The following is a 17,880-nucleotide window of genomic DNA, read 5'->3' on the forward strand; positions in this document are numbered from 1 at the left end:
TCCCGAGGTCAAAAGTCAAAAAAATTTTGGTAATGGTTCTAGACTAAAATGTAAAAAAATTTAATTAAATTGTATGCTTTGCCACAACATGTCAAAAATTAATTTTTGCCAGGTACTAGGTGGGTGCAAATTTTGGTGAGGTTTTGAGAATATGATTTTTGGACAAATGCAGTCCACAACAAACACAATGTGGGTCACAATAAACAAGTAAACATAATAAATGCTTTGTTTTTTTGAGATATTTATGTTTTTATTTTCCAAAAACAGTAAAATAGATGTCTAAAAGACTTCATTTCAAACTGGATTGAGTGTTTTTGAGCATCAAGTTAAAATGTATAGTGTTAAAATGCATACATTGAATTTCCTAGCATTTTCATTATGATTTCATCAAATCTTTGCATTTTATATGAATTAATAGCGCTGGGCTGGAGTGGGACGAAGAAGTAGAAACGTATGAGTCGAGTTTTTACAAAAGAAGTTTGGAGAACAGTCTTTATATCATCACTCCCAAACTCTACAGAAATGACTCAGGTGATTTCTCACTATTTTTTTTTTTCTATTTGTATTTATTTTTTTCGTCCTGACATAAAAAGGAGTTTCTTGTTCCTCCAGAAAATTCCATCCTTGTGAGTAAAGCAGTAGACCTCAAGATCGATAATGTGTTACTCAAACCAGCTGGTAAGTCAAATGCTTACCTCATTCTTTTGTCGACCAAACCTCAACCAATGAAGAGGCTGTGCATTTTTTTTTTTTTTTTATAATGTGACCTTAATATCCTCCATTTTTCTCCACTGTCTGGCTATTATTTAATGAGAGACCCTCCTTTCTAGCAATTTGTCGCTCACCGCGAGACATTTGCACACCAACACCCGTACATAGACCAAACATCACATTGTCCCCTTGCCTGTGATCTGGAGCCAAGTTTACATTTTCAAAGTTCAGAGTGTAAAGTTGACAGAAGGGTCCGGCGTGATGGAGGATGTCTGGCTTTTGTGTTGTGTCCCAGTGGTCGGTGTGAAGTTGGACATCAGGGCCTTGATGGAGAGCATCACCAGCACCACAACCGTTATGAATGTGAGCAGATTGTATCAGCATGAAATACAAACGCGATCCATATTGAGGTGTTTTATTAATCTTTTTTTTCTGTGTTTGAAGTGCAAAGATGAGATGTGCGACTGCAGCATTAACAACAATGTAAAGTCATTAAGTTCATTTTTTGGATTCCACATGTTGGTTTGAAATTCTGCCTCAGTTATTCTCTGTGATTTCAGGAATTAGACTGCTTCCTTCTGGATGATGGCGGGTTTCTCGTGATGTCCAATCAGGACAGTCACATTGAGAAGGTATGTTCAGCATTTGGATTCATCATATTTTTAAAAATGTCCACGATAAGATCTAGGAGGCTCATCCATAACGTTCCTCAACCCATCAAACTCAAGTATACTTTTTTATCAGACCCACTAATGCCAATAGAATAGAATTGCTGAAACCAGTTTTAGTCAATTTAGGTTTTGCAAATCTAAGCATGAGTAATTTTGAAGTACCAAGGACGGGACATCTCCTTAAAATAAAAAAAACAACTTTTTATTGTATTTATTTTAAAGTTGATTATTTTTTTCTTTAAAACGTTGCGTCGTGAGACCCGCAGGCACAACCCGCCTCTGCCCTTGTTACCCCCTTTTGACCCCCTTTCATTGGCTGACCAGGTGCTACACCACCCCCACTCTCCCTGCAGCTGTGCTTAGATCTACATGTGACGAATAGTAAAAAAAAAAACCACTTTTTCAAAATGGCTGCCTTTCTGTTGGTTTTATCTCCATAGCAACCATTTTATTTTTTGGTCGTCTGAGGGTGACAAACGGCTCTATGTAATTTTTAGAAGGATCTGCAAAAGTAAATTTTTTGATTTCCTTGGCAACGGAGGTTTTTTATTGTTAACAATGCCCACTTTCCTCATATGGTCATATTATGTCATTTCATTTCATTTAGCTTGAGTCAAGGATTTGTGTATTTCAATTTTATGGAGAGAAAATAGACTCACCCCTATTTGTGAATCCATAATTCTTGATTTGTAACTCATGCAAAGGATTTTGTGCGTTAGTACAAAAATTATGAAATTCAAAAAGTTTAATTTACACACACAAAAATTAAAGTTTGAACAGCTTAAAACTAACTATTTAGTGATGTTAGCTTGAGTTTTATTTTCCTAATATTGTGTGAAAAAAATGAAACACAGTAAGTTTCACACTTAGCCACCAAGCTGTATGTAGGTTCTGTGGTCATCCCATAACTATTGTAAAACTTTTATTTTTGTATCCCAGACACGTGTGCTTTGGTTTTATTAGTGGATTTTAAAAAAAATAGATCCCATTAGAGATTTTTGTCAAAAGGTTAGTTTAAAACCAGAATAAGTAACTCTATTTCCTGAATTCCTCAATTTACATTAAAGTGAATGGTGACTGACGTACCTGGAAAGGAAGTCCTATAGTCCCAACTCTGTGAACTACACCTGACTGTGGTTACCCTTATCTTCAACAGGCCTTCAATCAGGAAGTCATAAAAAAAAAAAATGTATCTTGGTATTGTCACATCAGTTGTGAAACCGTTTAGGAATGCAAATGCCGATTTTACATGTTCATTCATGATTATCGTTGTTTTTTATGAGTATCCTCTTTTACTTTCCGTGTTTAAGCTGCTTCACAAAAGACACGTGGGTGACATTAAAGAAGTAAAAACATGTTCATGGATTATATTTGTTTATTTACTCACTGTTTGCTTTTTAAAGGGCCTATACCATGTTCACCTTAAGTCTTCACAGTAAACTATATTTATATACAGTATATGATACTATATCACCACTAAAGAACAAATTATTTAAGAAATGAGTTGTTTTCCTATTAAGAAGTAAAATGTCTTGATCTCTGTGGCACTGCCTTTTACTGCTTGTGGGTGGCGTCCACTTTATGACATCATCCTAGAGCCAGCCTTGGTATTGTGTTTGCGTTTTGTCAACAAAAACAACAGCCAAACTTTGACAAAGATGGATGTGCACACTGTATATCTGCCTTTAGAAGCCCCAGCAACTGCTACACTGGTTGTAACGATGGCCGGGGCCAGTGGGTGAGCTTAGCTGAGTGGCGACGTTACCAGCTGATCACTTCATGGCAAAGTTAGTTGCTGAGTACTGCTAGCTTTACGACGAAGTTAGCGGTTGATCACTGCTAGCTTGAAGGCAAAGTTAGTGGCTGTTCACTGCTAGCTGAGCGGCAAAGTTAGCGGTTGATCACTGCGAGCTGAGCGGCAAAGTTAGCGGCTGATCACTGCTAGCTTTGCAAAAAGTCAGCGGCTGGTCACTGCTAGCTGAGCGGCAAAGTTAGCGGCTGATCACTGATAGCTTTTCAAAAAGTCAGCGGCTGGTCACTTCTAGCTGAGCGGCAAAGTCAGCGGCTGGTCACTGCTAGCTGAGCGGCAAAGTTAGCGGCTGATCACTGCTAGCTTTGCGATGAAGTCAGCGGCTGATCACTTCTAGCTTTGCGATGAAGTCAGCGGCTGATCACTGCTAGCTAAGTGGCAAAGTTAGCAGATGATCACTGCTAGCTTTGCAAAAAGCTAGTGGCTGGTCAATACTAGCTGTACGGCAAAGTTAGCAGTTGATCACTGCTAGCTGAGCGACAAAGCTAGCGGTTGATCACTGCTAGCTGAGCGGCAAAGTTAGCGGCTGATCAATGCTAGCATTACAAACAGTCAGCGGCTGGTCAGTGCTAGCTGAGCGGCAAAGTTAGCTGCTGATCACTGCTAGCTGAGCGGTAAAGTTAGCAGCTGAGCACCACTTGCTTTGCGGCACAGTTAGCGGCTGATCACTGCTAGCTGGGCAACAAAGTTTGCAGCTGAGCACCACTAGCTTTGCGGCAAAGTTAACGGGCGGGCACTGCTAGCTTTGCAACGAAGTTATCGGCTGATCACTGCTAGCTGAGCAGCAAAGATAGCTGATGATTACCGCTACCTGAGCAGTAAAGTTAGCGGCTAATCACCCCTAGCTTTCGGGGTAAATTGAGTGTTTTTGTTAGCCTAGGGGCAGTGCTGACAGCGCAGACTCTTCCTGAAAGTGGCTGCTCTCAATTACTGACATCATTTTGTAAGACTGCTTGTTTTCATGGGTTGAGAGGAGCTGGTGCTGAGAGCGCAGGTTTTTAGGGGTTTGTTTACACTCTCTCCTGCTAGCTTACAGCCCCCTCACACCCCCACCATAACATTCCCATTGCAACAAAAATTGGCATGCAATATTGGAACTATCCAGCTATCCTGTGAATGGAGCGACGTAGGGACCTTATGGCTTGCCGTAGTAGGTTCTACGTCATCCTACAAGCTTTTTCCCACTGGATTTTTTAATCTGCTCCTGATTCACATCAAGTTGAATAAAGAAATACTTATAAGTTTTAATTTTAAGCTTAACTTTATTCATGTATGTCCTCCATTTTGAGGGAAAAAAGCTACAAGAACATTTAAAAAAACACCAAAAGCACAATTTTTATCAGATTGGGAATTCAAATAGGGCTGACTTTGGTAAACTTTTTCCTATTTTTCATAAAACTCAAAAGATTTCACTTTATTTTACTGCAGTGGCAGTGTAGGACTACAATGACATAAAAAAAGGTTTTTGTGTCTCTAAACACCATTTGCTTTTGAAAATAAACAGGCAAAACAGGAGAAAAACCGCATCATAAAAGGTCATTCGGTTCGGGAGAACCATCAGCTATCATGCTGCGTCATCTTTTGTTTAATGAATTCTCTTGAACAAAACGTGAAATGACCCTGAAACCATTTTTAGGAGCGTGCAAAATCAAAAAGTGACATAAAGCACACCTACAGAACATTTGTTTTGTCATCACTCCGTTCAATACCGCTACAGATGTGATCTATAGAGCAACACCAATCCAATAAATACACTTCAACATCTAATTTGGCTTCAGCTGAACTTTGTGATGAAGATAAAGTATAGACCGGGGAGAATGGAAAAGTTCTGCATTTGCTTTCAGAGGAGGTAACGGCTATGACAGACTCTTTAGGTCAGCAGAGCTCTGCGCTCGGAGCAGGACCCTCACCGAACTTGGATCTCGTTCTGGTTACAGATGAAGTATTCCTGATGAACTGAGAGTCAGGGTTGGCCTGGTCTTAAGCAGCTCAGTCCAGATGTGAATGTTGGATATTTTTTGCTCCAATGTCCCGAGGATATGAATTAACTGCTTCTATATTTTTGGAGGGAAATGTGCTTTTTGTGTCAATTATTATTACATTTTCGACCTGTATGAAGATTGATTATAACAGATCAACATTGTGGCACTTTGGAAAGCACAGATTGTTCCATGTGGGAGGAAAAAAAAGTTGGAGGTTGCAGTATGTACACGCTTTTCTCCAACAGTTTACAATTAAATCTCATAAAAATAGAAAACAGTGCGTCGACCTGCACGTCAGGACCCTGCCCTTATGGTTTGCATTGCAAACCTCAGATCTGTTGGCTAATTTTCATCCCTTGCGTTTGTTGTAAATCTTCATTCCTTCCCAATTTCCCCTTCGAAATATCAGCTCGCAAAAAATGGAGCTAATGGAGCTTCTTAAGCACAATTTGACCCATCATTTCCTATTTCCTGCACACACAAACCCAACCACAGCAAACGTTCATGCCCCCTGCCTGTCCTGCTCTGTGCGCTAACAGTGGGCCCCCGATGCCGTCTCAGTAAATGTGTTTTCATGCAGCTCCGACTCTTACCTAATCATCGCTGGGTGTGCACTAGATAAATCAGCTGCCCTCTGATGTTTGGCAGCCGCACTAAAACCCAGGAACCTTGTTTGGAAAAGGCTGCGCGCCCTCAATCATATTTCCTACAGGAGCAGAGTTTCTCTCCCTCTGCAAGCTTCCCCCTTTACGTCTTTCTCTTTCCAGCTCATTCTCCGAAAACCCTCGGGGAGTCTGCAGCCAGCAGGGCTGTGACTGTTAATTCATTATTTGTGTTGCTGCATATGGAAAGAGGAGAAGGCTCCTTTTTTTTTTTTTACCTTATAGATTGGAAGATTTATACGTCCTTTGGCCAGAAATAGGAACGGGTATGCGGAGGGCCGCTTGTTAACATTGACCTTACAAAGTGGAAGGAAAAGGATAGTTTGCATTTCCTAAAGTGCACACACATGCAGTCGAGCGCTCGTGCAACGTGATACCTACTGTACATGCGTGCATGCTCCCACCTGGAGACACAAGTACTCAAACGGCCCCGAGCACTCGGTCATGTCACACCTCCGAGATGCTGAGACAAAGCGTTTACTCGGAGCAGAAGTTTATGGTGTGGAAACGTGTTTTTGCCGATTTGAACATCTCCTTGTGGCATTTTCAGACAGAAAATTTTGCTTAAAATTCCAATTTTAAGTATATCTTTATTCAAATCCTTGTGAATCAGGAGCAGACAAAAAAAATGCAGTTTGAAAACGACCGTATTTAGGACATAAAAAAATACGATCGGCAGGCCCAAAGCTCTATGCATGTCTTAGTTTTCCTAAAGCCACAACACAACGACAAAGGCCACAACACAACGACAAAAGCTGACAACACGACAAAAGCTACAACACAATGACAAAAGCCACAAAACGATGAAAAGAGCCAAAGCACGATGACAAAAGCCGAAGCACGAAGACAAAAGCCAAAGCATAATGACAAAAGCTACAACACAACAACAAAAGCTGACAACATGATGAAAAAAGGCCAAAAAACGATGACAAGAACCAAAGAACAGAGACAAAAGGCGAAGCACGATGACAAAAGCCGAAGCACGACAACAAAAGCCAAAGCACGACGACAAAAGCCAAAGCACGAAGACAAAAGCCAAGCAAGAAGACAATAGCGGAAACATGACAACAAAAGCCAAAGCACAACGACAAGAGCCGGAGCACAATGGCAAAAGCTACAACATGGGACAAAAGCCACAAAAGTCGACAACACGATCACAGAAGCTACAACACAACAAAAGCCGAAGCACAACGTCAAAAACCGAAGCACGACGACAAAAGCCGAAGTACGACGACAGAAGCCGAAGCACGGCGACAGAAGCCGAAGCACAACGACAAAAGCTACAACATGCGACAAAAGCCACAAAAGTCGCCAACACGATCACAAAAGCTACAGCCCAACAAAAGCCGAAGCACAGCGACAAAACCAAAACACAACAACAAAACCAACAACATGATGACAAAAGCTGGCAAAAGAGGAAACCCAACAGCAAAAGCTGAAGCACAACAAAAGCCACAACATGCGACAAAAGCAGACAACACGATGACAAAAGTCACAACATGACAACGAAAGGCACAACACGACCATAAAAGCCACAACACAACAAAAGCTGAAGCACAACGACAAAACCGAACCACGATGACAAAAGCCGAGGCACAACAACAAAAGTCAAAACACAATGACGAAAGCCGAAGCACAATTGTGGCTTTTGTCATCATGCTCCTTTTTTTGTCGTTGTGTTGTTGGCTTTTGTCATCGTGTTGTGTATTTTGGATTAATATGTAGGCATCTGGAACAAAACAGGATTTTTGTTGCACACCTAACGTTGGGTTGGATTTGTGACCGTTTGTAAGCTAGCAGGACTCTCTAAACAGATATGGTATGTGTGTGGGCTTACTCTACAACAACAGTCCTGCCCACTACTTTTTTTTTTTTCAAAAAATTTGGCTATATTAATTAATTAAAAGTCCACTGGGGACGCTTTTAAAATAGATCAAAAGATGATCAGAGTTAGACTTTTGCCATTTTGCACCGGTTCATTGTCCTGGCTCGTGCGTTTATGAGGAATACCAAAGAAACTTGGAGTCACCTGCAAGAATTTGTTGATTTTGCTTCTCAGAGGGCCTTTGTTGATCAAACCCATTCCTCCTAATTTGTGAGGTTTGACAAAGGTGCTCCCTAAAACTCAAATATCCTGAATTCATTTCATTAAGGAGTGCTAGGCAGATAACGTCCTGTATACTAATGGGTAAAAAGCTTGGACCATAGATAAATAAACCCCAGAACCTCTCCAAATCCAGTCCTCGAGGGCCGGTGTCCTACATGTTTTCCAATCAACCTGCCATTGAAGCTCCTTATTGGCCAAAGACACCTAATCTAGGTGATCAACGGCAGATGAGGTAGGATTTATAGAAAATGGTTCCTAATAGTCTGGATTTGGACACCCTTGGCCTAGACGCGATGACAAACCATTATTCCAGGAAGAGGATGGGGTGGAGGAGGGTTGGCAAAACCGTATAAAATGCAGTAGATTAATGTCCAGGAGTTTAAAAGCACAATTATGATTGGCTGAGAAGAAAAGGCCGGGAATTTTTCTATTGGTTTAACTGCTCTCTTATGGGGTCCAGATGACCCCACCCTTACATGGAGGTGTTAGACCTTCCATGACAAAGGTGGACAAGGTGGACAAGACTTCATGTCTGTCATTGGACACCAGTAAAGATCGACAATCATTGAAAAAAAAAAAGTTCAGCGCACTGTCTTGTGGGGTCCAGATGACCCCACTTTTAATGTAAAGAAGCCTAGGAGAGCGGAAGGGTTAAGACTTCATTGATTAGGGGCGTCCAGAGTGAGTGCCATAAGAGCCCAGATTACCTGAAAGTGAGGTAGATCTTCCTTATTAAAGCTTGACAACAATCAATCCAAAACCATTGTTTCCACCTCTCCTTTTTTTTTGTCTTAGATTGGGACATTTTTTGGAACCATCGACTCCCCCATCATGGAAGCTCTGGTCAACATGAGCTTGTTCACCTCAAAGAAAACCTATGACTACCAGTCTCTGTGCGACCCCAAGCAGGAACCCAAGAAGGACGCAGGCACTCGATCCGTCTACGTGGTGAGCTCCGCACGCACGCCGGGGTCGTGTTCACGCCATTCTGTTTCTGTTCCTGGCCTAAGCCTGCCCGAGTGCAAAGAGTCGTACCTGCTCCAAACGGTCACACACGCACAGAGCGTTGCCCCCCGGGAGCTGTAAATCTGGGATGGAGCAGATGAGAAGGAAAGCAGAGGGTATGGTGAAAGCGTTAGAGTGGGAGTCGCAGCAACAGGATTAGGTGGTCTCATGTGCAAGAAGAGCGAGATGAGCAAAAACGCGCACTGGTCTTCATCACTTACAAAAGCTGCAACTTGGAGTCCAATGGTGGAGATTGTCTGCAGATATTTACAGTTTGTGATAAATGTCTCCTGACTTTGCAGAAAAGTGTTCAGCGGCGTTTGCATAAAGTTTACCTCGCTGACAGACAAACGGAGCGCCACGGTTTACCCAGTCGAGCTTCGGTGTGTACAAAACGCGGAGTCACTGAGGTGGGATGAAAGACGCCGTTGTCCTCAGATCAAAGAGGCAGACGGCGATGCCTCTAACACGCTCAGTTAAAACTCCTTGATGACTCAAGCCGCAATCAACTATAGAGCAAGAATACGCCGCTGATTCTCCAAAACAAGGCCCTCGCATGCTAGCCATAATCAAAGCCGCATGTTTGGCCTTTTATTCAAACCGTGTGCTACTTTGTCTTCTCACTGCTGTTTTGTTTACATATTTACTGTCTGTGGAGAAAGGCTGTGCTCTAATTTCCTCGGAGAAGAGAGGACAGAAGAAGGAAAATCAAATATTTTTCTATTTTTTGTGCCTGGCCGAAGTGATCAGTCTGCAGCCACTGTAAACACAAACAGGATGTCCAGACCGGCTCAGCTGGCTCAAGATGATTTGTTGAACCACCGATTCAACATGTGATTTTCTGCTTATTCTTCTTTTCTTTGACCTTCTCAGCCCACAATAGCAGATATTCTGAATTTGGGATGGTGGGCGACAGCCGCAGCTTGGTAAGTCTTTTTTTAGTTTTCATTTTTTTCCCCTATCCCGGTCAACTTTTTTTTTTTCACCCAAAACAATAAAGAACACATTTTTGCATTATTAAAGTTAGCCTTGTAAATCATTTAGCCTAGTTTCTAATGGAAAGCAGGCAGGGATTTGTTCCTTTCGAATGGATGGCGGCTATAGCATCTGTTTAATAGCTGAATTGTTCCCTTGACAGTTAAAATTCCAGAAAATCTTCCCTTGATTTATGCTCAGTCTCACTGCCTTGATGTCATCAACAACTTGTATTACAACAAGGTCATTAAAAATGGAATTTAAGGCCAATAATAGTGCGGTTCTGGTGACATACATTCACGTGAACCAAACTTGACTTAAAAAAAATCATTATATGTACTTTGATTCATGTTTTCTCCCCTGTAGTTCATCACCATTCCACTGGGGGCAGTAGCAGGGCTTTTCCTGCTCATTTCAAAATGGCTGCCTCCATGAAAACTTTTGGCGGGAAAAGTTTTACTAATTTTTAAAACTTTCTGTAGAGAATAACTCATCTTTTTAATGACTACTTTCAGTATTGAAAAAATTCAAAATGTGTTAATAGTTGAGTCTTTACAACACAGTTGCACTTTGTTTAATATGTGTGGATCAAATTTGAGAAAGTGGGTAAATAATGTGTTTTTTTTGTCATATTTTAGCATCTTAAGCTAACTTTTTGTGAACAAGGACTTACAAAATAATTTAGTGTATCATAATTGATGCTTTTTTGATCTGATAACGTATAATACAGCAACACTTTTTGTACATTTTATCAAAGGGTTTAAAAACATATTAGTGAGTATTCAGACTGGACATATTATGTTCGCTTAAAGTGAACCAGAGTTTGTTTACGCCGAAAACCCGGGAAAAAAAAATCAAATTTTTAATTTGTTTCTGATCATTGGGGTCAACAAACTACACCCAAGCTGACTAGGAACCGCACTGTAACCCAACTTTTGAGGTAGTCTCGGTTCATTTGCAATCAGACTGAGCTTCAGTTCACTTTGACATTTCTCAGTCTGAATACAATTCGATCCTTGAGCAGAATAACTGGACTAAAACGGCCATCATAGCAAGGGATAACATGATGTAAACTTTTGTAAATGTAAATGCTTTTCTGTGTCTAGTTAAGTGGCACATGCCTGGCTCTGCTGTGACGCCATCCTGAAAGCTAGCTTGTAGCTAGAACAACCCTGTAGTTCAATGACGAGACACAGCAACTCATTGAAATTTGGTCATGTGAATGCAGGTGCTAAAAAATAACTTCAAACATGATCTTCATTGCTTCTCACTGGTTTCCGGCCAATCTATATGTCATACATACTTACCAACATACCTTCATACGTCTCCGCAGCACTGTAGTTGCTAATATCCTCTGAATTAAAGCACACACATGTCTTCTTGCCAGTAGCTGCCTTGCAGCATAACTCCACCGTACCAAAATAACAAGTAAAAATTGCTCTTCCTGACTGGTAATCGGAAAAAAACGTTTGAATAAGTTAACTATCCAGACAAGGATTTTTAAATCGCTGCCCCTATGACTGGGCGAATCCTTCCCCTATCCCTATGACTTCTCCAATTGTAGGGGTATTTGAAGAGATAGGGTTGTCCAAAATAGTTTTTTTAAGGGTTAAACCTCGCCGGCGACTTTTGATGATGTCATTGAGTGGGAGTGATGTCTGAATTTGATGACACTAGTTTTCCCATAACTTTCCATTTGAAGGACTATAAATGTAGGAGTAGGGGAGAAGCCGTGTGGGTAGAATTCATATTCTGCCGCTTCCTATGTCAGCCAAACTGGACTGGTGCGAAACAGAAATCCTTGGCAGACGGTAGTCTGAATACAGACCAAACACAATCTTCAGGAATCAATCCGGATCAGATTAAGTGGACTGAACCAACTGACTTTCCCAGTTTGAATACACCCTTAATTCCAGCTATTAGGCCTTTCACATGTTTTCTGGACTTGCACAGACTTTACTGTTTGATTTTCTAACAAGCTCATCTTTGTTGAATCTTTACGCTTTTGTTCTCAGGTCCATATTGCAGCAGTTATTCGTCAGCATCACGTTCCCCAGCGTTCTGGACGCAGGTGAGCTTCCGTCACTTCCACACGAAAACAAAAGTGCTTGTAAATATTTGGTATCGCCTTCGGACTTCTGCGCACTTCAGATGTCCTCCTTATGGAGATCAAATCGTGATAAGCCGCTGCTCCACAGCGCTCCCTGTAGAGATTTTGGAATAAAACCTCATATGTTGCACATGTGAAGCCGGCACATGTGGAGCTTTTGTATATCTTCTGAGGACTCCGATGAGGTATTAGAAGATACACATCACCAACAGCTCCAGAACAGAGCCAAATAACAGACCTGCCTTGTGATGAAGATGTTCCCTTTTCAATTCAACCCCTTTTTTTCGTCCATATGGATGTGGTTTGGCTTTATTAGTACAGCGTTTTCCAAATGACGTGGATTTCTGCCGAATCCAACGATTGAATTAATCATCCTATGAAATTGCCACTATTTGTGTGGAAGCAGAAACGATTGTTTATGCAGCAATAATTCTCCCGCGCGCGCAGCAAAAAAAAACCAAAAAGCCACAAATCAAATTACCATCTTCAGGATCATTTTTCAACAGCTTGCTTTGATCCCATATCCCGCAAATTTTTCTTGCTTTTATAAAGTGACTTCAAAGCGACCAGAGGATGTCTCGTCCTTAAAACAATGCAAACATTTTGATTTTTACCATTTAAAAATCCGACTTCTTCAATGCAATTTTCTTAAAAACAGATAAATGGATTAAAACTGCGCTTGGAAGATCTATGTAAACAATTCTATATATTTTTTTCCCACCACTGCAGGATATTTGAGCAAAATGTTGACTCTTTTGATGAATTAATATAGTAGACCTTCAGGAAAACAACAAAAAAGAAGCTTAAATATAAACAAAAGATTAACATTAATCAGTAAAACAAACACGGCTGAGGAACTAAACTAATGCAAAATATCTGGCAAAGATTAGTTGAAACAAAGACAGTGTTTGATGAGTGAACAATAACAAAGCAGACGTTTATGATGCAAGAACAGACATAAAGAACAAAAGCTTAGATCTTTAAAGTTGAAAAATCTATGTATTTTATGTTTTGCGCAGTGGCGAACAGTGCAACTTATAAGATCACAATTAAAAAATATACTTTTTAGAGTAGAAATAACACTTTCTGTTACCGTTGCTCAGAGCTTCTGTGCTGTTGAAAGAACGAGGTGCTTAGAGGTCATCCTGGGTTCATCTCTGACTTATATGTCTTGCTCACGGTTTGATCTTTGTTGGTCAACCATCTCTAGGGAGGTCCTTCACCACCTTCCATTTGTACACAGTCTGTCAAACTGTGAGTGGATAGAGTCCAAGCTCTTTGGAGCTTGAGCATAACCAGATCATATTTTCAGCCCCTTAAAAAAATCAGCCTTGTTCATGTAAAAATGAAAAAAGTTGGTAGATCTTTAACATAAATCCGGGCATTTTCCTCACTTCTTGTTGAGTTTAGGTTTCAGGTCTACATTAAGTCATACAAATATAAGTTATATTTATATTCTGCTTAGCATTTCTGAAAGGTTTTGTGCTTAAAGTGCTGATAATACGCTTACCAAAAACAAAAAAGTTAAACTTTTGGAAAAATGTTGATGCGAAGGAGGTCAGTCTAATTTGTAGGGGTGTAACGATTCATTTTAACAATTTTATTCTTATTATTTGTGGTTAGCAATATGATTCATAGTTGATTTGGGTTCATTTTGGTCAATTTGAATCATTGTCCTAAAATCAATCTCGATCATCTTTAGCCAAAATTTCAACTGTTGTGACTTTGAGATAAATACCTGATACTGAACAGTCCAAGTTAAGTTTTCCAGACTCCTTGTGTTTCTTGAAAGCCAATCCAACGCATTCTCACTCATATATAGACGAATGGTTCGGGCCCACTTCGCGCCACTTTTTGACATTTTGGGTCTCCCCAACTCATCGTTTTTTTAAGTACTGGCCGTTCCTATTAAACCAGTTGTCCCCAACTTCCAGGCCGCGAACCGGTACCAGTCCAAGGGCAGCTTGGTACCTTGCCACAGACACTAATTAGGGGCCCCCAACCCTTGGGACTGGACCGGTATAACCCAGTAAGCTAACCATAACCCTAACAAAAGATTGTGTCAAACATAATTCGGCCCTTCTGAACATGCTGGAGGTCTCTGCGCCACTCTATGACCTTCCGTCCAAAAGTTACATATAAAGGGTATTTAAAAAGTGGACGTATCTCCGGAAGTTGTAGAGCAGTGCGATCTTAGTCAAGTGACTCCTGGTACAGGGGTTAGGACTTAGTTTCAAGTCTCTACGACTTCCTAACAAAAGTTATAGAGGGGTACCATGACCCCCTTAGACCCTATACACCCTGTAAACTGGTGTGCACCAGATAGTATCCAGATAGTATCTGGTGTGCAAAAGATACTACCTGGATACTATCTTGATATTATTTGGTGCTCTCCAGATACTATCTGGTACTCACTAAATAGTATTTGGATACTATCTGGTGCGCTCCAGATACTGTCCGGGGAGCACCTGATACTACCAGAATTTTTTATTTTTTGGTTACTATCTGGTGAGCACCAGAAAGCTAATATGTCAGTAAAACTGAACATAAATTTATGTATTTCTGCAGCTGATGTTGAGGATAAAATGCCAGATTCCAAGACTAAGGAGGTCTGCATCACGGAGCAAACTCAGTACTATTATGAAAACGAGGAATCAACCTTCTTCGGCAGTGTCAAGTGCTACAACTGCAGCAGGTAAAATATTTCTTCCAGTAAAGGGGTATACTCTGACTGCCTCTCTACACAGGCTGAAAGTTCATCACTGGGGTTTGCTAATGCAGCAAGGTGGATTGAAAGAGCGTCCCCGATTTCCTTGAAGTGGAGCGGCTACCCTGGACCACTTCCTCAGCCCGTTCATGTGTGTGATATATGCATGTGTGGGAGTGTGTGTTGTGTTTTAAGGCCCCCTCGTGCCGGCTAATGGAGTGCCTGTCCGCAGGCCGCACAGCGTTCCTACACATTAGCCCCACACACGTTTCCTTTTAACGACCACTATAAAAAGACAGAAAATCATTTGTGCAGCAGCTATGGTTTCAGTGGAACTTCTGGAGGACAGTGGGGTAGCGCAGCAGGTTTGTAGCCCTTTCTGTAACTTCATCATTTTTAGTTTCAGAGCCACAAACTAATTTCAACAGCAATCTGAAATCCCAGTGTCCTCCCTTCCCTGCTTTCTGGTTAAATATTCAACCTCCCACATCTGCTGTGAGCATGTTTCAGTGAAACTGTATCTGTCCTGGACTGCGGCCCACGTTTCAACAAACTGCTCCTGTGTCTCTGGTGTGTCTGCTGCTCTCCAGGGACTTCATCGCTGAAAAGCTGCCCATGACGAACCTGGTCTTTATCATTGCTGCTTCAAAAACCAACTGTACAGCTTGTCCATCAAGTGAATTAAGACAGGAAGAAAAGGCATGTATCCTTTTCACTCCGCTTATCTGGTAAGAAATGTGTGATTCTGATTGGACGGGCAGATGTTTTGATAGTTAGTCTTCTTGACGAGATCATCAGAGGTGTGGTTAGATGATATGAAACCTAGGGCTGGGTATTGTCAATAATTTCCAGAATTGATTTGATTCAATTCACAAGAACCAATTAGATTCACCTTTTTTTTTCCTTATTCTGTCAATCCACTCAATTCGATTCAATTCAATTTAGAGTTAGACACATTAATAATCTATTTATGTTTTGAAGATATTCATATTAATCTAATACAGTTCAGATACGGTGTATTAGTGAAAGTATGAGATTGTTAATAACATATTTTCTCAAACAGAGATACTCCAACAATTGTTCTGCTTCTCCTGGAGAGTGTTTCAGTTTGGCCACTAGGTGGCAATCATGCTGTAGCATTACACTTTTTTTCAAGGGGAATAAGCAAAAAGCTGTGTTTTAGACCACAAATGGTTACTGTTAAAACATATTTCCATAAGAGTTTGGAAAATTCATGCTTGTGAGTATATAAAGATGTTTATGTAAGCAGCAATGTATGTGGAGGCCAAACGAGCGTTAGCATAAGCCGTCCTCTGGATACGTTAGCATCAAGCTAGCGGACTTTAACTTTATGCGTTAAATCTACTTTTATGGATTGATTATTGATCTATCAAGCTTAGATCGATTCGGATCATTTTACCAACCCAGCCCAAATGAAACCACTTGAAAAAACAGTATTTTCGTGTGTTTTCTGACAAGTTTGCTGCCAAATTGAAACCTTCCACATCCAGAGTTCATGTTTGCCGTGCCGGGTGTCTGTCCAGCACATGGCTGTGTGGGATCCGTCTGCTGATTAGCGCACAAACAAATTTACGATGTCCTTTCAAACATGTACGGCTGCAATCACAAAATCCCTCCTCCGAGATGATTGCCACATCTCAGGGGTGTTGAGCAACCTGCTCTGGTCTGTTAAGGAAACTCTGCACTTTTGAGGATTTATTTTCCTCCCAAATGAAACTGTAATGTTGATTTGTGATGAATTTTTTTTTGTTAGTCAGCTCTTACATTTGGTCTTGAACCCTGTTACGTTCCTGAACTCTCTCCTCCAGCGGACGGGCCCGACCCCTGTGAAATAGCTCTCAATCCTCGTTATAGAAAAGGACCCGCTTGTTTTGATAAGAATGAACACGTAAGTTACGTTCATCACACCGCAATTGCTTCCATTTGAATACATTGTGAAGTGCTCCCATTTCTTTACACCACAATGAACTGTTCTTTGCAAACAAATTTCCAACAATCTGATAGACGGAACCCCAGAAAATTAGACTACAGACAATGTTTGTAACTCAAATTGCAGTCTTTTCAACGGAGCCCCCAAAGAAAAAATTGAAATAAAAAAACTTTTTTTTCTGGTTACTATCTAGTGAGCACCACATAGTAACTGGTGCTTCCCAAATTGTATCTGGTACTCACCAGATACTATCTGATGAGATGGTAATTGATGGTCACCAGGTAGTATTTGGTGCTCACCAAATAGTAGGTAGTGTTCACCAGATAGTAACTACTGCTTATCAGATAGGATCTGGTATTCACCAGATATTATCTGGTTTTAACTAGATAGTAACTGGTGCTCACCAGATATTATCTGGTTTTAACTAGATAGTAACTGGTGCTCACCAGATAGTAACTACTGCTTATCAGATAGGATCTGGTATTCACCAGATATTATCTGGTTTTAACTAGATAGTAACTGGTGCTAACCAGATAGTAATTAGTGTTCACCAGATAGCAACTAGTGGTTACCAAATTGTAATTAGTGTTCACCAGATAGTAACTGGTGCTCACCAGATAATAACTAGTGCTTACCAAATAGTAACTTGTGTTCACCAGATAGCAACTAGTGCTTGCCAAATTATAACCGGTGCTCACCAAATAGTATCTGATGAGATGGTAATTAGTGGTCACCAGATAGTAACTGGTGCTCACCAGATAATAACTAGTGCTTACCAAATAGTAAGTAGTGTTCACCAGATAGTAACTAGTGCTTATCAGATAGGATCTGGGGCTCACCAGATAGTAACTGATGCTCACCAGATAATAACTAGTGCTTACCAAATAGTAAGTAGTGTTCACCAGATAGTAAGTAGTGCTTATCAGATTGGATCTGGTGCTCACCAGATAGTAACTTATGCTTATCAGATAGTAACTAATGTAAACCAAATAGTAAGTAGAGTTCACGAGATAGCAACAAGTGCTTAAAAAATAGTAACTAGTGTTAATCAGATAGCAACTAGTGCTTACCAAATAGTAAATGGTGCTCACCAGATAGTATCTGATGAAATGGAAATTGGTGGTCACCAGATAGTATCTATATCTAGTATATATCTAATATCTAGTAAGTAGAGTTCATGAGATAGCAA

At 40.7% G+C, this 17,880-nt stretch overlaps 1 protein-coding gene across 2 annotated transcripts in view; it reads left to right on the forward strand.

Annotated features, from left to right (window-relative positions):
• Window positions 1-17,880, forward strand: part of LOC112154516 (voltage-dependent calcium channel subunit alpha-2/delta-1) — a 135,042-nt gene that overhangs the window by 110,106 nt on the left and 7,056 nt on the right. For both annotated transcript variants that reach the window (XM_036210196.1, XM_024285523.2), the window contains 11 exons: window positions 419-531; window positions 613-678; window positions 1,007-1,074; window positions 1,156-1,194; window positions 1,272-1,343; window positions 8,739-8,891; window positions 9,822-9,874; window positions 11,939-11,994; window positions 14,602-14,728; window positions 15,331-15,443; window positions 16,570-16,649. In XM_036210196.1, the coding sequence (XP_036066089.1) occupies window positions 419-531; window positions 613-678; window positions 1,007-1,074; window positions 1,156-1,194; window positions 1,272-1,343; window positions 8,739-8,891; window positions 9,822-9,874; window positions 11,939-11,994; window positions 14,602-14,728; window positions 15,331-15,443; window positions 16,570-16,649 (940 nt within the window). The remainder of the gene's footprint in view (window positions 1-418; window positions 532-612; window positions 679-1,006; window positions 1,075-1,155; window positions 1,195-1,271; window positions 1,344-8,738; window positions 8,892-9,821; window positions 9,875-11,938; window positions 11,995-14,601; window positions 14,729-15,330; window positions 15,444-16,569; window positions 16,650-17,880) is intronic.

This window comes from Oryzias melastigma, linkage group LG23 (assembly GCF_002922805.2).
Source record: "Oryzias melastigma strain HK-1 linkage group LG23, ASM292280v2, whole genome shotgun sequence".
In the NCBI taxonomy this organism is placed as follows: domain Eukaryota; kingdom Metazoa; phylum Chordata; class Actinopteri; order Beloniformes; family Adrianichthyidae; genus Oryzias; species Oryzias melastigma.